We start from the raw sequence: 16,735 nt of genomic DNA, 5'->3' as shown, positions 1-16,735 counted from the left end.
TATTTTGCGGAAGTGAGTGCTGGTATTTATGGAGCGATGCTAGCTAAGAGGTGGAATGTCAAAAACTTTTGCATTCGTTCAGATTCGATGAGTTGCATTCAAGCTTTTCAGAAGGGTGAGTTGCCTTGGCAGCTAGTTACGGAGTGGAAAATTGCGAAGAATTTTTATGATAATATTCGTTATGTTCATAACTATAGGGAAGTTAATTTTTCTGTTGATTGTTTGGTCAAACAAGCATGTTTGTTGGCTGAAGATATCTTTGAGTTTTATGAGGGTAGGCCAGGCTTTCTTCTATCTGTAGAGTGGCCTGGAGAGGTATACTTTCGTTCCAAATAGGTTGGACTAGTGGTGGCCTCATGGCTAGCGCTAGTTTAATCTAGTCCCTGTACAGTTTTTGCTTATTTTTAATTTTATTGACCGAGTAAAAAAAAGATATGTGATCGCGTTTGAGTGTCTGAGCTGGTTTATTAACTAAGCAGGCAAATCTATGAAAGGTTAGATCCGACTTCTGAGAGCAAAGATTATGGGATAGACTCTAAAACAATCTATCCCTTTCAAAATGAAGGATAGTCTAGCTGAATAGTTTAGCTGAGTGTAAAATCCACGTGGGATAGAGTGATAATAGACTACACGGCAAACTGTTTGCCTTTTGTTTTTAATTTTAGTTTCATAAGGCAAACAGTTTGCCTTTACTTTTTTCATTTTAGTTTCATAAGGCAAACCGTATGCCTTTATTTTTTTCATTTTAGTTACATAAGGCAAACCGTTCGTCGTATTTTTCCATTCTAGTTTCATAAGGAATACCGTATGCCGTTTTTTTCATTTTAGTTTCACAAGGCAAACTGTTTGTCGTGTAGTGAAGGCTTTCACTCACTCCTTCAACTGAAAGAGAAGGTGATTGAGTTTGGGGTGATAGGGGGTTTCCCTCTACCCATAGTAGGACCAAATTTGATCAAATCTTTCATTTTGAAAGAGACTCTCAACCCCCATAGCCCTTGCTCTAAGGAGATCTTAAGATGTCGGGCTGGTTTTCAAGGTTAGATCAGGGCTGTTTTTCAGAAATTTTTATCCCGAAGCGAATTATATTTTTTGGGCCCTTATGAAAAATTTACGCACAAACTTAATTACCTGCATATTACTTGTCGTATAGTTCATTATATTTTTTGGCATTTTTATTGAAGAGATCTGAAATGAGTTTTTCATAGGAAATGAACACGGTGGATTAGAATCCGATTTCGGGTCCTAAAATTAGACCCATTAGCAATTTAGGATCCGACAGGTATCGGGTACCCAATTATTCACTCTTTAACTCATCATTTTAGCATTGTTAGTATTTTTTTAGTGTCGGCTTTAATTTTTTTTTCAATTTTCTATAATATTTATTTAGAAAATTAATAGAGAAATCATAATAAACTTTTGTAAAAATAATTAGTATTCAAGCCAAAAAGGAGAAAAATATTAATTTTTTGAAACTTTTTTTGATAGTTTTCTTAATGCCCAACGGGTACCCGGAAACGGTAGGTGTCCGGATTACTTCCAGGTCCACTAATTTAGTAACCGGATCCGGAACCGTTAGGAACTGGACCCCATTTCTATAAATAGGGTCCAGACCTAATGATACCCGGAGGACCTGGACTCATTGACACCCCTAGTTTTTTCTAAGTGGAGCCAGAACACCGATACACAAATAATAATTTTTTGTACATAATTTTTTTTTTTCTATTAACGACAAGCGTTAGTTACATACTATTTCATGATGTTGTATTTCGTGAGCACAAAAAATTAACTAATTGTAAAAAAAACTTAAATTAGCAAACTCACTGAAACATCATGTGCATTAAAAAAAACATGCTAAACCAGTATGTTTTTTTAGACAAAAAATAAGACTATAGATGTAATTTTTTAAATAGATTCAATTTAATTACTAGTAAATTAAAATTTTGAATCCTTAAAATAATTCAACTATTAGTAGAACAAAAAAAAGTTTGCAAGGAATTAAGGTTTTCAAACGAAATAGCATAATATAATAAGAATGCAGAGAGCTTGTGAAGTCATAATTAATAGCATTAAACTTTTATCCATATGTTTTATATAAATTCTATATAGGTCCGTGGTAACTGTTTATTGGATATAAACCCTCCACATATAAAACATGTATATTGTTGCCCCGCCCTTTGCTGCCACTTGTTATGCTTACCCCTCAATACCGACCCGGGTTAGATGGATAGGCCATAGATTTCACCATTAATTATTATTGGATTTATAACACCTATGGCATAATACTGTACAACCCCCACACGGTGAAAACAAAGGTTATTGTAGAAATGTAATTGCAAAATAAACTTAGTAAAGAAAGAAAAAAAGATGTACTTACTAGGTTAATGATTTGGCAGGACTTGGTTAATCTTTGATCAAGAAGATGTTAGGAAAATATTGCAAATGAGAATCCATATACTACAAAAGATAAACTAATATGAACTCTGACAAAGAATTGAACTTTTACGATTAAATCAGCTTATAGATAGTTGCTCTCAAGAACAATAATGTAATCGTTGATGCAGAACCAGTAAAATTTTGGAAGAACTAATGGGATCTAGTAACTCTCCCAAGAGTTGAGCTCTTCATCTGGAAGTGTATTTTTAATATGGTATTTTCGAGTTAACATATGGAAAGTGCTAAGAGGTATAATGAAGGTTCTTGAAGATGTGTAAACAAGGAGTCGAGACAACAAAACGCTTATTACGGGAATTCTCTTTTTCTAAAGTTGTTTGAACTTCAATTCCTGGTGCTAGATGAGGTAAAAAGAACCAACACGGAGGTATCATCAACAATGGGTTTTATTATGGGACAACCCATGATGTTTGTTTTAAAATAATTTTGTTGCTAATAGCCTATGTTGGAACAACCCATGATGTTAATATCGATCTATTATGCGCCTCTCCATCTAGCATTGGGTATACCTCATACAAACTCTCAATTTTGAGAGTTAAGAATCGGTGGTTAAGGGAATTTATATCAACCGATTGTATCTCGACTGGGGCAACTTCAGAAACACGTTTCTAACTTCTAAATCAAGGTAACATGGTCCCAAAAGGATCCTAAGAACTAGATTTCATGGGTACTATATAAGAAAACTTCTACAATATCAAGAGAAAATCTTTAACACAACTAAGGAGAGAAGAGAGGCTATATTCCATATTTTAGGGTTTACCCTTTTAGGCCCTTTAGTGGAAACCAAGATACATCTTCTTCTTCTTTGTAATCATGAATAGCTAAACCTTTGTTGATTAAAGATGAATTCAATGTTCTAAGCGTGACTTTTCATTAGTTAAATAGATCTATATGGAGCCTTTATCATCATTTTTTTTGTACTATATCTTAAGTTTACAATTGATTTCTAGATTGTTTGGAGTGCACGCTAGATTAATCCATTGATCATTGCTAATAGAGAGTCGTGAAATATGTATAATATCCGAACACCTTCTACACAAGTAGAAAACATGAGACCTTGCAGGGGGATTCTGTGGAGAAATCGTGTATGAAGAAAATACTAGTAAGTAGACCAAGCTTACACGTTTGATGCTAGGATCAACCTAAATTCAAAAACCCTAATGCGTCCGACTAGGTTACACCCTGAGAGCTTATGTATCCAGCGACACAAGGAGTTTTGGGGATATCAAAACTTATTGTTATTCTACAATTGGTGATGAATGATTCTAACAAAAAATAGATAAGTATACAAACTCAGTAAACGTTTGGTAACTTCGAAGAATTTTCTTAATCATCTCTTTCTTTTTATTATTTTTATTATCTTTTCTTTAACTAATTTACCAGACACCTTTTGTCTTTTACTTTATTATAGTTTGCTACTCCAAATAACCTATCAATTACACAACTATGTGTGGGAATGATCCTTACTACTGCTATATTACTTACTAGTTAATTAGTAGGGAATATCTTAAGTAATTTGTTGCACTTACGACACACATCAATACCAAAAACTTTAAGGACTAATTTCAAGAAAATAAATCCAAGCATTCAAAGAATAAACTATTGAATTTCACTTTTGTGGATAATGGATGCAAAATTTGAAAAGCAAGATTGTGAATACTTATAAGGTGTTTGGATGTACACTCAAAAGTTATTTTTCGATTTCTAGAAGACGAAAATTAGAAGTCATTTTGGCAATAATTTTTCAGAACGACTTCTAGAAGCAGAAAAGTCAGTTTTTGTGAGGCAAAATAGTTTTGCTTCTGACTTCTGTTTCCGGAAAAGCAGAAGTCAGAAGCAGATTTGTATCCAAACGCTCTATTAACAAAACTAAAGAATCCAGAAGTAAAATATCTTTATTTAGTCAGTTACCTATGCTGAATCGCTTCTTCAAGATTATCAATTCCAATTAAGAAAAATCTTCAAGAATTTCACTGATATTTACTAATCGAATATCTCAAATGCAACAGATGATTTTTCCTTTATCTCAAAATTTAATCTGACTTCGATAAATTGAAACAAAAACTATCCAATTTAGATCTAAGAAATAAATTTTCAACAAAATACATCTATAAGAAATTGAAACAATAAGAATATGAAAACTAGGTGTGAAAAAGTCAAAAATGTCTCTCCAGATAGTCGTTTTCAGTTGTGATTTTGAGTTGTAATTGTACAAATTGTTTGAGGAAGTTGAAATTCCCCTTCAGATTGTATTCATTTGTGATGTTGAGTCGTAATTGTACAGATTATTTGAGGAAGTCAAAATTCCCCTTCAGGTGGTAGATGTTGATTTCTATCTTGAAATAAGATTGGAGGTTGTAATTAGTTGTAGTGAAGGTTGATGAGGTTGTAGCTGTTTTTGGTTGTGAAAATTGTATTGAGTTGTAGAATAATGCATTGTAGCAACGAAATTAAAAAGAGTAAGTTTTTCGCACCATTAGTGGTGGAAAGAAAGATCTCTGGATCAGAAACCTTACTGGTATCTGATACCATGTAAGATCTACGAGTTGTTATGAGGTGTATTGAAAACATAAGATTACAAAAGAGGAAAAAGCTTTTGTATAGTTTCTATTACAGGAATATATTCTAACAGAAAGCCTAAAAAAAGGGAAGAAGATGAAGGCGGTGAAAACAGGATGAAGACGAGCTATTAGGGACGAATAGATGATGAACATGTGTAGGCTACTATTGACACAACCATACTTGCTACGGGTAAAAATGATGTTGTCGAGGCTTGCAAATTTAGCATGAAAGACTTTGTGAAATGATAATCTACAATTTTCTTTTTTAAATTTTTGTATCCAAGATTAATTTATAGTGAAACCTTTTGATGTCAAAAATACGGAAGATAGTCAAGAAAATAATTTAGAAAACTTTTGCAGTAAAAAATCATACATTATCTAACTGGTTGTGGATTTTACAATAAAAAAAAAAAGACTTATGGGAAGGTTTGAATGCTAAAAATTTTGCTGATGGGGAAACAGGCTAAAGCGATTAATGTAGTTGTAGCCCTACAGGCTTGTAGCTACAAAACCGAAAATGCTACTTATACATCAAAATTATACACCAAAACCATACCCCGCTTACGTGTCAAATTTTGGTTGGTCCATTCCTTAAAAGGGACCCCTGTTTTTCCTGGTGGGATTGGGTGGGGAAGCAATGAACGGTGAAGATCGCTGCCACATAGAGGTGTATCTATCCGGTGTATGAATCCGGTAGATATGCAGTAGCTTCGCTACAAAACGAGTGCAGAACTTGTCAATAGCGCCTCAATCATGGTTTGTCAATATAACAAGTCTTCCCTTTAATCGTCACTTTTCACCAACAAACAAGACTTGAAATCTTGGATAGCCAAGGTCCATTTTTCATACAACTTGGCTGGCAATGAAATCATTCCATAGTATTCGTTTTTTTCTTCCCTCTCTCTCTCTCTCTCTCTCGGTTTCTTCTGATCCTTTGTGTGCATTTCTGTAAAACCTCTGTTGTTAGTGTGGTCCCACCTCCATAACAGTGGATAGATAGCCAATTGAAATTTTCTGCAGACTGCCCGGGACGCATAACATCCTAGCAGAGTCAAAGATAAACAGAACAACACTATTAAATTGATTAATTATTAATACCAATAACAATAATTCCTCCCTCATTAAAATACTATTACTACATGTAACTAACTTTTCTTTATTAATTTAAATCCTAGGTTCTTAAAAACTAATCAGATTATGGGACCTAATTAAACTAATCAAGGCGGGAAAATACACACGCTAGTACTCAAAAATTAGTGAAAGATTAGCATGTTTGAGAACATTAATCAGTCTTTGTTTGTTTTTTTTGTTATTTATTTATTTGTCTACACGCTTAACAAAACTTAAAACCAGGAAATCATCAGAAAAAACCAAACACTCCCCCAAAAATCTCTCTGCAAATTAAAAAATTCTCATTCTAATGAGTTTTCTCTCTCTATTCAGAACTCATATATCTTGTGTTTTTTACTCCTCTGATTTCTGATAAATATGTATGAACCCTGTTCCTCCTCTTCTTTTACTACTACCACTACTACTTCTTGTCCAGTACTTGAATCCGACGAAATATCTCTTTTTGTTCAACATCTTTTTCACTCTTCTTCTTCTTCTTCTTCTTCTTCTTCTTCTTCTTCTTCTACAATAACTTGTACTTCTTCTTCTTCCTCTTCTATCAAACAAATGCCTCTTTCAGCACAATTTGCTAAATCATTTCAAGAAGATCAACAAAATCGTTCATGTCTAACGAATCATTTACCTGATCATACTCATCATAATCATAATATTCACTCAGATTTTCGACTCAGAAACGATTCATCTAATTTGTTTCTTTCTTCTGCTTCTGCTGCTGGCAGTATTTATTTTCCTTCTTCTTCTTCTGAGATTATTAAAGATTCAACAACTACTACTACAACTGTAATTTCTGATACTGGTGGTGTTAATAGAGATTTTGATCAGAAAGATTCTGATGCTGTAAATGTTTCTGTTAAAAGAAGAAAATTTCCTGTTGATAATATTGATCTCGATGATTATGATGGTGAAAGCGAGGTTAGGATTTTTTTTTTTTTTTTGCTTTCTCGCTTTACTCTGTTTCTCTTTGTAAGCGATTGATGATATATGTTTGATTTTTAGGAAGGACTTGAAGGATCGGAAGGACCATCAAAAACAGTTCCATCTCGAAGTTCTTCAAAGAGAAGTAGAGCAGCTGAAGTTCATAATTTGTCTGAAAAAGTAAGATTTTTAAGATAAATTTTATGTTCTTAAATGTAATTCAAGGGGAACTAATTTGATGCTGTTTTGAGCAGCGGAGGAGAAGTAGAATCAATGAAAAGATGAAAGCTTTGCAGAATCTAATTCCTAATTCTAACAAGGTAAATTCATTTATTTCTCACGATGTAACAATTTCCAAGTCTGGTACTGCTAATAAGTTGATCTGTATTTGTTATTAATGGCAGACAGATAAAGCTTCAATGCTTGACGAAGCAATCGAGTATCTTAAACAACTCCAGCTTCAAGTTCAAGTGAGTGCTTCAAATTATTGGTACTAAATATATCTTTGTCTTTGTGTTGCATGTAGATTTGTGACACTTTTTAGTCAATTTTAGTGTTAATTTCAGTACATATCTCATCGGGCATTCTTTGCTAGTGTAGCAATCTTTTTCTTTTCGATTTGGTGATTAGAGTCATCATAGTCATTCGCGATATTGTTTAGGGTTTAATCTTTGTGTGAAGCTCAGCAAAATGGTTTATATGTTGCTAGATTTGGATCCAAAGATACAATATCCATGTGGTTGAGCATTGAAGTTCTAAATCTAGGTGTTGATAATTGTTTCCCAGGGGAGTAAGAGGACAAGCTGTTTCTCTTGTTCTGATAAAAGATTATGCATTTGTAATGTAGCGGGCGGTAATGCTTTTCTTGTCTTTGAAGATAACTTAGCATTCAAAGTAATGTATGTTGTTTGATTTTAGTACTCTTGAGGGGATCTTGTCTTTGGTGTGAGTATCACCATTGTATCTCCAGTTGAAGAGTCTGATTCCTTAGGAACGATTTCAGTGAGGTTAATTATCCCATATGATCCAAACAATGGCTTGAAAGATTCAAGTGTTGCAAAGTTTTTACATTGATTCATAAAAAGTGAGTATAACATTTCTGGTGGGAGGTGATTAGTTGCTTTAGGAAGAGAAGAACTATTGTCAACTATGAACGATAGGAATCCTCTGCAAGTTGATTTTCAGAAACTATGGTTTCATTGGTTATCGAGGTGTTGTACTTCAGTAGGAAAGTCGTCTTCATACTTTTCTATGGGTGAAGCGACCCTACATTTTTATGGTCGCCCGGTGTTTAGACTGTTCAATAGATAGTATAGGACTGGCCACACTAAAAGCGTATTCGCACGCCCCGATGGTGTTCACAGACAGAATTAATAGATGATACTTTGTAGTATCACTGGCCTTGCTGGCAGAGAACTGGAAAAAAACCGCTATGGATTTAGTAAGTGTCAAAGATTATTATGTCACAACCTTAGGTAGACTTGGGAGAACAGTTAGAAGTAGAACTCGAGGGAGCTGGAACCTTCTACCATGGAGTTGAAACAATGCTTGAACCTTTTCTTTTACTTCATAATTGACAATTCACTAGATCTACTGGTACTTAAAATTCTAGATATCGTGATCAAATGAAGAGAGATATCAATCAGTTGTATAACCCAGGGGTACTTATAACTTACAACTCTCTTTTTGTGTTTTTTAATGACCCCTTCAATTTTGGTTGCATTTCGTAGATGTTATCAATGAGAAATGGGTTGAGTTTGCATCCCTTGTACCTGCCTGGGGTTTTACAGCCTCCACAGATGACTCAGATGCGTAATATGAGCTTTGGCGAAGGAAATGCACTTCCACAGCATATGAACATTGGAACAGGTACACATCCTGTGAGCCAAGAAGCACAAAATTCCTTTGCTTTATCAAACCAAAGTACAGCTTTGCATCAACCTATGGTCCTTCCAAATATGACAAATATAGCCCTTCCAACAACATCATTTGGCTTGGACTCATCATTAATTCAGCTTCACCATGGACAGTTCCAGCTGTCCACGGCTTCTGAGGTAGGTTAACCGCAATTTTTTGTGACACGCTTTATAGAAAAACATGTTATGCCCGTTCCTTACAATTTTACTCATCCTATTTGAAGGAAATATATAGGGAAGATGTTCCACTTCCACAGCAATTGAACAAAAGTATCTCTACCAGGAATGCCTCAGGTGTGCCTTTTCTATGCCACAACATTTGTGTTTATAGAAGTCTGTGTATGATAGCTCACTCCTCCATTTTGAGACCATTTTCTAGTCTGAGATCTCCTAATCTCTTGGGATCAGTGATATTTGTATTTCTTGCTTTTCTGCCAACACAACTTAATTGCAATGTAACTCTTCTGAATACCATGGCTGCAGCTTCTGTACCCTTTGATTCGCGATCATCAATAGTAGAGAACACAGACACTGTGGAATCGTCTGTGGTGCGAGGAAACATACCACAAGCCATGCTCCCGAAAGACTAACAGATGACCAAAATTTCATCCAGCATATGCACAAGTAAGCCGATCAGAACAATCATATACCCATGTTTTATTTCGGACTATTTCTTTACTGTATCTAGAAACAAACTTATTTTTTCTAATCACTGTTTGTTTACCAGCATACATACAAGAAGTTTGATGGACGATGACGGCAAGATAAAGACAAAGACGGTGGATTTTTAGTTATTGGTTTTGGGTCTATCCATAACTTAGGCTAATTTGTTCGTGCCTTGTGTATCTGTTAATTTTCACAAGCACCGAATCATTTTGCTAATTTTCATTTCCTGATGGAAGATTCGGCTCCTAAACAGGTTGTAAGAAAGGTTGGTACCAAACAGAAGAAATTTCAAGTAAAAACACTAGTCCTCTTAAGTGTGACATCTCCATTTTGTGATCCCAGTTTTTGTGGGCCTTTCATAGTATGAGTTTCATGTTTCATCTGATTTATGCAAACATTAATGGTCCTACAACTCGAAAACGATATTACTTGCTACAACAATTTAAGGGGATTTCTGACCTCCACCTATAGATGGCGTTTGTTTTTGTTTCACCTAAAGTGACTTTAGAATCACTCTCATAAGGAACCAGCCAGCAAGCATTCCAAACAAATGGAAAGGTTTTTGCCGAGGATCCCACAACTCATTTGGCAATTTCTCTTTACCCTTTTTGTACCTACAATAAGAGGGGACTACTGCATGCCTGCACCATAAGATTTTTCTGCATTTCGATCAGCTGGAGGTGAATCCCCTCAATCAGGGCCATCCCCGAGGCAAAGCCAACAACAAACCCATGCTTCTGTCCCGAGAGAAGAAAAAAGTATTTCTTTCAACATTGCTAATAGGGGTATTATTTTGCTTGGGGTATACCAAAATACATATAGGACAAAATATCCATCACCTTTGGGTTAGTATACTCCCAAATAATATGGTATCCCCTATTAGCAGCCTTGAGAATTTTGGCGGAAAAATTTCAGTTTGGTCCCTTTTTAGGTGATACGAAGCTAGTATAGCCCAATAACAAAAGGGGAGTTTATATTGGTCCTTATTTACTTAAAAACACCGAAACATACCAAATATTTTTTTTTCTCTCATTTATTCACGTGATATATGGCTGTACTATCTTCTTTTTGTTTTTTCTCTACTAGTTTCACTCAATTCTTAAAATAAACAAAAAAAAACAACCTAAAATTTAAATATCCCTCAATATATAAATCGAAGATTAATAAGTTTTATATATTCGGAAAGGTCACAACGAGATCTACACAATGAGTACCCCATCGTACTATGTTTCGAAACTTTTTCTTTCTTCAAGATAATGGTAGTTCATGTTCAAGATTCAAGAATAAAGACTACTTTAGAGAATGGTAATTCATTCTAGTTCTAACGGTTCATTTTTGTAAAATGACCTCGTAATAATAGTTCATTTTAAAGAATGAAGTTGTATTAATAATTCATTGTTGTAGTTCATATTGTAGAATGAACTCGTGATATGAGTTCATATTGTTGAATGTACTCATAATTGTAGTTCATATTATAGGAATGATGTCATTTTATAAAATGAACTCGTAATGATAGTTAATTATGGTAGTTACAATATGAACGCACTCATAATTGTAGTTCATATTGTAGGAACGATGTCATTTTGTAAAATGAACTGGTAATGATAGTTAATTATGGTAGTTCATATTGTAGAATGAACTCGTGATATGTGGAATAACTCTTAATTATATTTTATATGGTAGAATAAACTCGTCATAATAGTTTATTAGACTAGTTCATTTTGTAGAATGAACTCGTATGATAGTTCACTTTTTAGAATGAACTAGCTAGTATAGTAGTTCATTCAAGTAGTTCATTTTGTAGAATGAACTTGTATGGTTGTTCTAGGATGATGTAAAACTTAAAAACCTCGAAATATCACAACAACTCGCTGGAAAGGTCCCGTCGAGAGCTTTCTGGATATATACAATTTATTATTTTTTGACTTATGGTTGAAATGATATTTAAGTTTTAAGTTTTTTTTTTAATTCTTTTGAAGAGAGAGAGAAAAAAGAAAGAAAATGGTATTACTGACATTGTTTCAAAACTTATGACGTCATCCACATGGGTAATGTTAATCCTAGGACCAATAATAATTTTTTGGACCTAAAAATATATTTTTAAAAAGGACCTTAAAGAAATTTGATCAAGTTAACGGGACCAAACAAACATACTTATTCTAATTCTAGGACTATTTGATAGTTTTTACACAAAATATGAGAACATTTTGCTATTACACCAAAATATGAGAATATGAGCATATTCTCTAGAATATTCTGAGAAACAGGATATTTGCTCAGGCCAAAATGAGCACAACTGCACGAGTTTGGCAACAAACTTGGAGATATAATGTGTTCATTGTCTCTAGCAAGTAGTTATAATCTCACTAAGCATATGTTTAAGACCTCATGGACACCTCTGCCTATAATGGTATTTCTGCGGTTTTCGTCTTTAATGAAATTTAGTACATGTGGAGAAATTTAATTTCATGTTGTCTTTGTGGTTTTTGTATTATTGGAACTTAGAACCTAAGGGTCACTAAGGGTTCACTAGCCCATTTTCACTTTGCTGAACGGAACTGGGAAACTAAAGATGAAAGCGCTCTACATTACTATGATTGTTTTCAATCCATAATATGAACCTGTGGTCAACACACTTTTGTATGAGAGAAAGGACGTTGGAATGACTAGTATGACTTCTACATACACAGTCCATCTGATTGTTCGGTTAGTTCGGGTCATAGGATTGAGGTGTTTGTTTACCAATATCTATCAGCGTTTTCATGTTTTATTGAGGTTTTTCATTCATGTGGGGATTGTCAGAAAACAATAAACAAAAATGAATTTTAAAGATTAATCGAATAATTTAACATAAAAAAGAATAATGTAACTAATGATAATAATCTCCACAAGCAAAAGGGGTTTACAAGAAACAAAATAAATAAGTTAAAAAAAAATAACTAATGATAATAAAGGGGTTTAAAGATTTTAATAAATAAATAAGTTCTTGTATTTTTTTGTGAATGAAAACCTTATTAGTACCACATCGGGTAGTTTCCACTTATTAAGTTATTTTAAGAGACTATATAAATCTTTAGTCCCACGTCGGGGAGGTCCGTTTCTTAAGTTGTATTAGCCAATTATATAAACAATTTTTTCTAATGAGGTCCGTTTCTTAAGTTGTATTAGCCAATTATATAAACAATTTTTTCTAATGAGGTCCGCTTCTTAAGTTGTATTAGCTAATTATATAAACAATTTTCCCCCATATTTCTAATTAATCCAGAGAAAAGGGTTTCTCTATGTTTTTAGAGAGAGTTAAAAAAATAATGTATTTCTATTGTTTTCTTAAGCTTTCGCGTTTTTCCTTGATGGTTTTTTTGGAGTTGCCAAGCTCAAGTTGAATATCTACTATATATGTTAGTAGTAGGTGTAGTAGGTTATTTTATCCTTTCTGTTATAAAATTACGTTTATTTGTTAAGATGCTATTGGATATGTCGTTTTAAATACTTATCCGTCTTTTTTGTTTTTGGAATATTTTTATAATTTTACACATATTAATGATAAATGGATTGATTTAATATTTTAAATTGTATTTTTTCTCTTTTGTAGTTTCAATACAATTTAGTCATTGCACGGTATGTGGATACCATTTACATCTACATTATAAGTATACAAGGGAAAGCGCAAAGGCGCCAGACCCAAGTCCATCGGTAAGAATAAAAAAGGAAACTTAATGGTAGAACCCTAATATATGGAAACTCTCTTATATTTTACAACACTTCATTTCTACTTTATTATACTTGAGTGTGTTTAGCAATCAAATTTTGGCGATGACATAAGGAGTTCGACTCAATTTTTTCACAAAATAAATCACGTAGAAATTATATCAGAGATTCAAAGCCATTAGGGACAAACTGGTTTAGTTCTCCGTCAGTGACACAAGTCAGGGTTTGTAACATTTCCCGCTCGAGACATCAAATAGTTGCTGAGATGCTTTCAGTTCGTAGCTTAACAACAGTAATCTTAGGACAAAACCCAAAGGTAAGAAACTACAAATCATAAATCAACGTAAAAAAATTCCATAAAAGGAAAAAAAATAGTAATAACACGTCGGGCTTATATTAACAAATTTTAGTTATTTCAAAAACGAGAATATATAAAGTAACAACAACATTTACCATAGTTTGTACTCAAAAGAAAAAAAAACACCTTATAAACCTCAGATATATCATGATATGAGGCGCTAGGCAAGGGACCCACAAGAATGTACAACCGTAGTGGGGAATAACATTATTAACATGGGAATCGCCACATCATCAACGAGAAGATCTATAAAAAGTTATGCTCTCGAACGTTTGAACAACGAGATCGAAAGTACAAATGATGAAACTGAAAACGACAGCCCGTGACCAACATGTGCACTTCAATTAAAGATCCACAAAGAGGAATCACTATATGTACAACAAAGATGCAAATAAACCAACAACAATAGAAACTAGGAGCCGCACCGGATAACCGATACCAGAAAAGTAGACGCACTACCATGAGCCACAAATGAAAAATGTGCGCCTTGGCGAATATAAATCTAATGAATAAAAACGAACACGATACAATCACAAATAAATATGGTTAAAAAAAAGGTATGAAAAACACGACGTATGAACACGCAATTGCACCATAACAACTGAACAACTGCAACGGTGCCAACCACACCAGATCCCATGTGTTAGAGCATTGCTCGGTCGACCTCGCATGCGTTGCAATCTCAAGCATGTTTGTCAATGTTAGTGATCAAAACTATGAGTCTTGATTTATAGTCTATATAGCTAAGTCTCGGACTAGGATAGAAAAGTGTAGTTGAGCTCAAGGACTTCATGGAGATTCATCATACAACGACGAAGATCTACTCAAGGAACCGTGGAACTTCATCAACAAAAAGGTATGTGGAGACTTGAACTTATCCATCACTCAAAAGTCTATCTCTTCTATCTCCTACTTCTTATGAGACAAAAGTCGTATGATATATAGATTGGATCATACACATTTTATATTTCGAGCCGAGTATATCTCGCCTATCTATATCTCGAAATCATGTGTTGGTAAAGCGTTTCGCTTTGATCGGGTTTATCTTCACCGAGTGACGAAATTCATAATGTTTCAATCACTTTGAAAATCGCTTTGACAAGAAATAGTGTAACAACTGTATAACGTCCTCTAAGAATGTTTCAGTGGATGGAATGAGAGTTTAGGTCTATATAACCAATGATGGATATAAGCATTGTGTGGAAACACATATGTGCATAAGTTCTATTCCTTAATCCGAAGTTTGTGAACTTTGTTGATTGAGAGAAACCGGAGGAATTGGCTTTGGAAAGTCCGCGAACTCAGTTTGCGAACTCAGTCCGTGAACTGATGGAAGTTCTCTTGCCGAGAATTTCTGCTGGATTTTCCAAAAACTCGTTTGGGTGATTAGTCCGCGAACTGGCGGAAGTCTCCTTGCCGAGATTTTCTGCTGAGTTTGGAAAACTCTGCCGGTTGTCTTAAGTCCGCGAACTTGTTTGCGTACTTGAGTGGGTTATGATCTAAAGATGTGATCTGAACATGAAACTTAAATTACTAAGGAATGCAGTATGCAAACCGTGGCTATAAAGTTCATGAGACGATTCAATCGAATCGAATCATCTTTGTTTCAATTGTGTCTTGTGTAGTTACATAAGATCTCATAGCAATTGAAAAACTCTCTAACTAGTTCATTTGAGTCAATTGAACTAGTTATGGTGAAGAAGAACAAGGATAATATGCTCATATAGTTGACCTTTTGGGTTACTATGTTGAACCAACATACACGTATACGTTTGGGCACGGTTTTCAAAAACCTAGTAAACGTATATCTCAAGTGTGTGTGACAAGCTAAGTTTTCGATCTAACGGTTGAGAAATATTAGCTTGAATCTAAATCAGGTTTTCATCTAACGGTGAATATTGATTGCTTTGTAACTAAGGCAAAACCCTGATTTGAAGACTATATATAGGAGACATCTAGCATTGGGTAAAACCAATCCCCACACGTCTGTGTGATACTAGTGCGCTCGCTAGAGTCGATTCTCCTCTAACCTTTGGTTTTCTTCTCTAAAACCAGGTTAACGACTTAAAGACTTCATTGGGATTGTGAAGCCAAACGATACTACTTTTATCGTAGTTGTGTGATCTGATCTTGCATCTTCTATCGTACGAGTACAATCTTTGATTGGCTTGAGATCGTGAGAGTTCTCCGATAGGCAAGATAAAGAAGTCACAAACATCTTCGTCTCACTGTTTGTGATTCCTCAACGTCCTCTTGTGTATTCAAGTAAGACTGTTGAGAGGTGATTTGATTAATCTAGGATGTTCTTCGGGAATATAAGACCGGATTATCAATTAGCCCTGTTCACCTTGATTTCATATCTTAAGACGGAACAAAAACCTAGGGTTTTTCTGTGGGTGACAGATTTATCCTTTGATAGACTTTTCTGTGTGAGACAGATTTGTTTATTATCAAGTCTGCAATTTTGGGTTGCAGCAACTCTTGGTTATGGGTGAGATCAGCTAAGGGAATCAAGTGAGAAGTATCTTGCTGGGATCAGAGGCGTAGGAGTACAACTGTACCTTGAATTAGTGGGAGACTGATTGGGGTTCAACTATAGTCCAGTCTGAAGTTAGCTTGGAGTAGGTTAGTGTCTATAGTGGCTTAATACAGTGTATATTCAATCTGGACTAGGTCCCGGGGGTTTTCTGCATTTGCGGTTTCCTCGTTAACAAAATTTCTGGTGTCTGTGTTATTTCATTTTCCGCATTATATTGTTTATCTTTATAATTGAAATAATACAGGTTGTGCGTTAAAGGTTAATCGATTGGAGATCCGACCTTGTGGTTGTTGATTTCATTGATTAACACTTGGACGTTGGTCTTTGGTACCGTCCAAGTTATTCCTTGTATTTGATAAAGAGTCGCTATTGTTTTTAGCTTGAGTAAAAATCAAATCAAGAGAGAGATATTAACTCCTTGAGATACTTTTATCTAGATTAAGTCTGACTGTCTAGTTGAATCTCTAGCAAAGTATTTCGGAGTTAGTCC

The 16,735-nt window shown here is 34.5% G+C and overlaps 1 protein-coding gene across 1 annotated transcript; it reads left to right on the top strand.

The window, feature by feature from the left end:
- Positions 1-6,247: 6,247 nt before the first annotated feature.
- LOC113356866 (transcription factor SPATULA-like) lies at positions 6,248-9,960 on the top strand. Its single transcript, XM_026600097.1, has 8 exons — positions 6,248-7,055; positions 7,140-7,238; positions 7,313-7,378; positions 7,463-7,528; positions 8,789-9,112; positions 9,199-9,268; positions 9,458-9,598; positions 9,702-9,960. Exons 1-7 carry the CDS (start codon positions 6,501-6,503, stop codon positions 9,562-9,564), a joined length of 1,287 nt encoding a protein of 428 aa, XP_026455882.1. The 5' UTR covers positions 6,248-6,500; the 3' UTR covers positions 9,565-9,598; positions 9,702-9,960.
- Positions 9,961-16,735: the final 6,775 nt, after the last annotated feature.

Source organism: Papaver somniferum, chromosome 3 (assembly GCF_003573695.1).
Source record: "Papaver somniferum cultivar HN1 chromosome 3, ASM357369v1, whole genome shotgun sequence".
NCBI classification, from domain to species: domain Eukaryota; kingdom Viridiplantae; phylum Streptophyta; class Magnoliopsida; order Ranunculales; family Papaveraceae; genus Papaver; species Papaver somniferum.
This window is presented reverse-complemented; position numbering and strand designations above follow the sequence as displayed.

Excerpts from the sequence above, each read along its gene's own strand:
- LOC113356866 (XM_026600097.1), top strand. The coding sequence starts at position 6,501 with ATGTATGAACCCTGTTCCTCCTCTTCTTTTACTACTACCACTACTACT. Across the intron at positions 7,379-7,462 it reads TAATTCCTAATTCTAACAAG|ACAGATAAAGCTTCAATGCT; the intron begins GTAAATTCATTT and ends TATTAATGGCAG. Across the intron at positions 9,269-9,457 it reads CTCTACCAGGAATGCCTCAG|CTTCTGTACCCTTTGATTCG; the intron begins GTGTGCCTTTTC and ends CCATGGCTGCAG.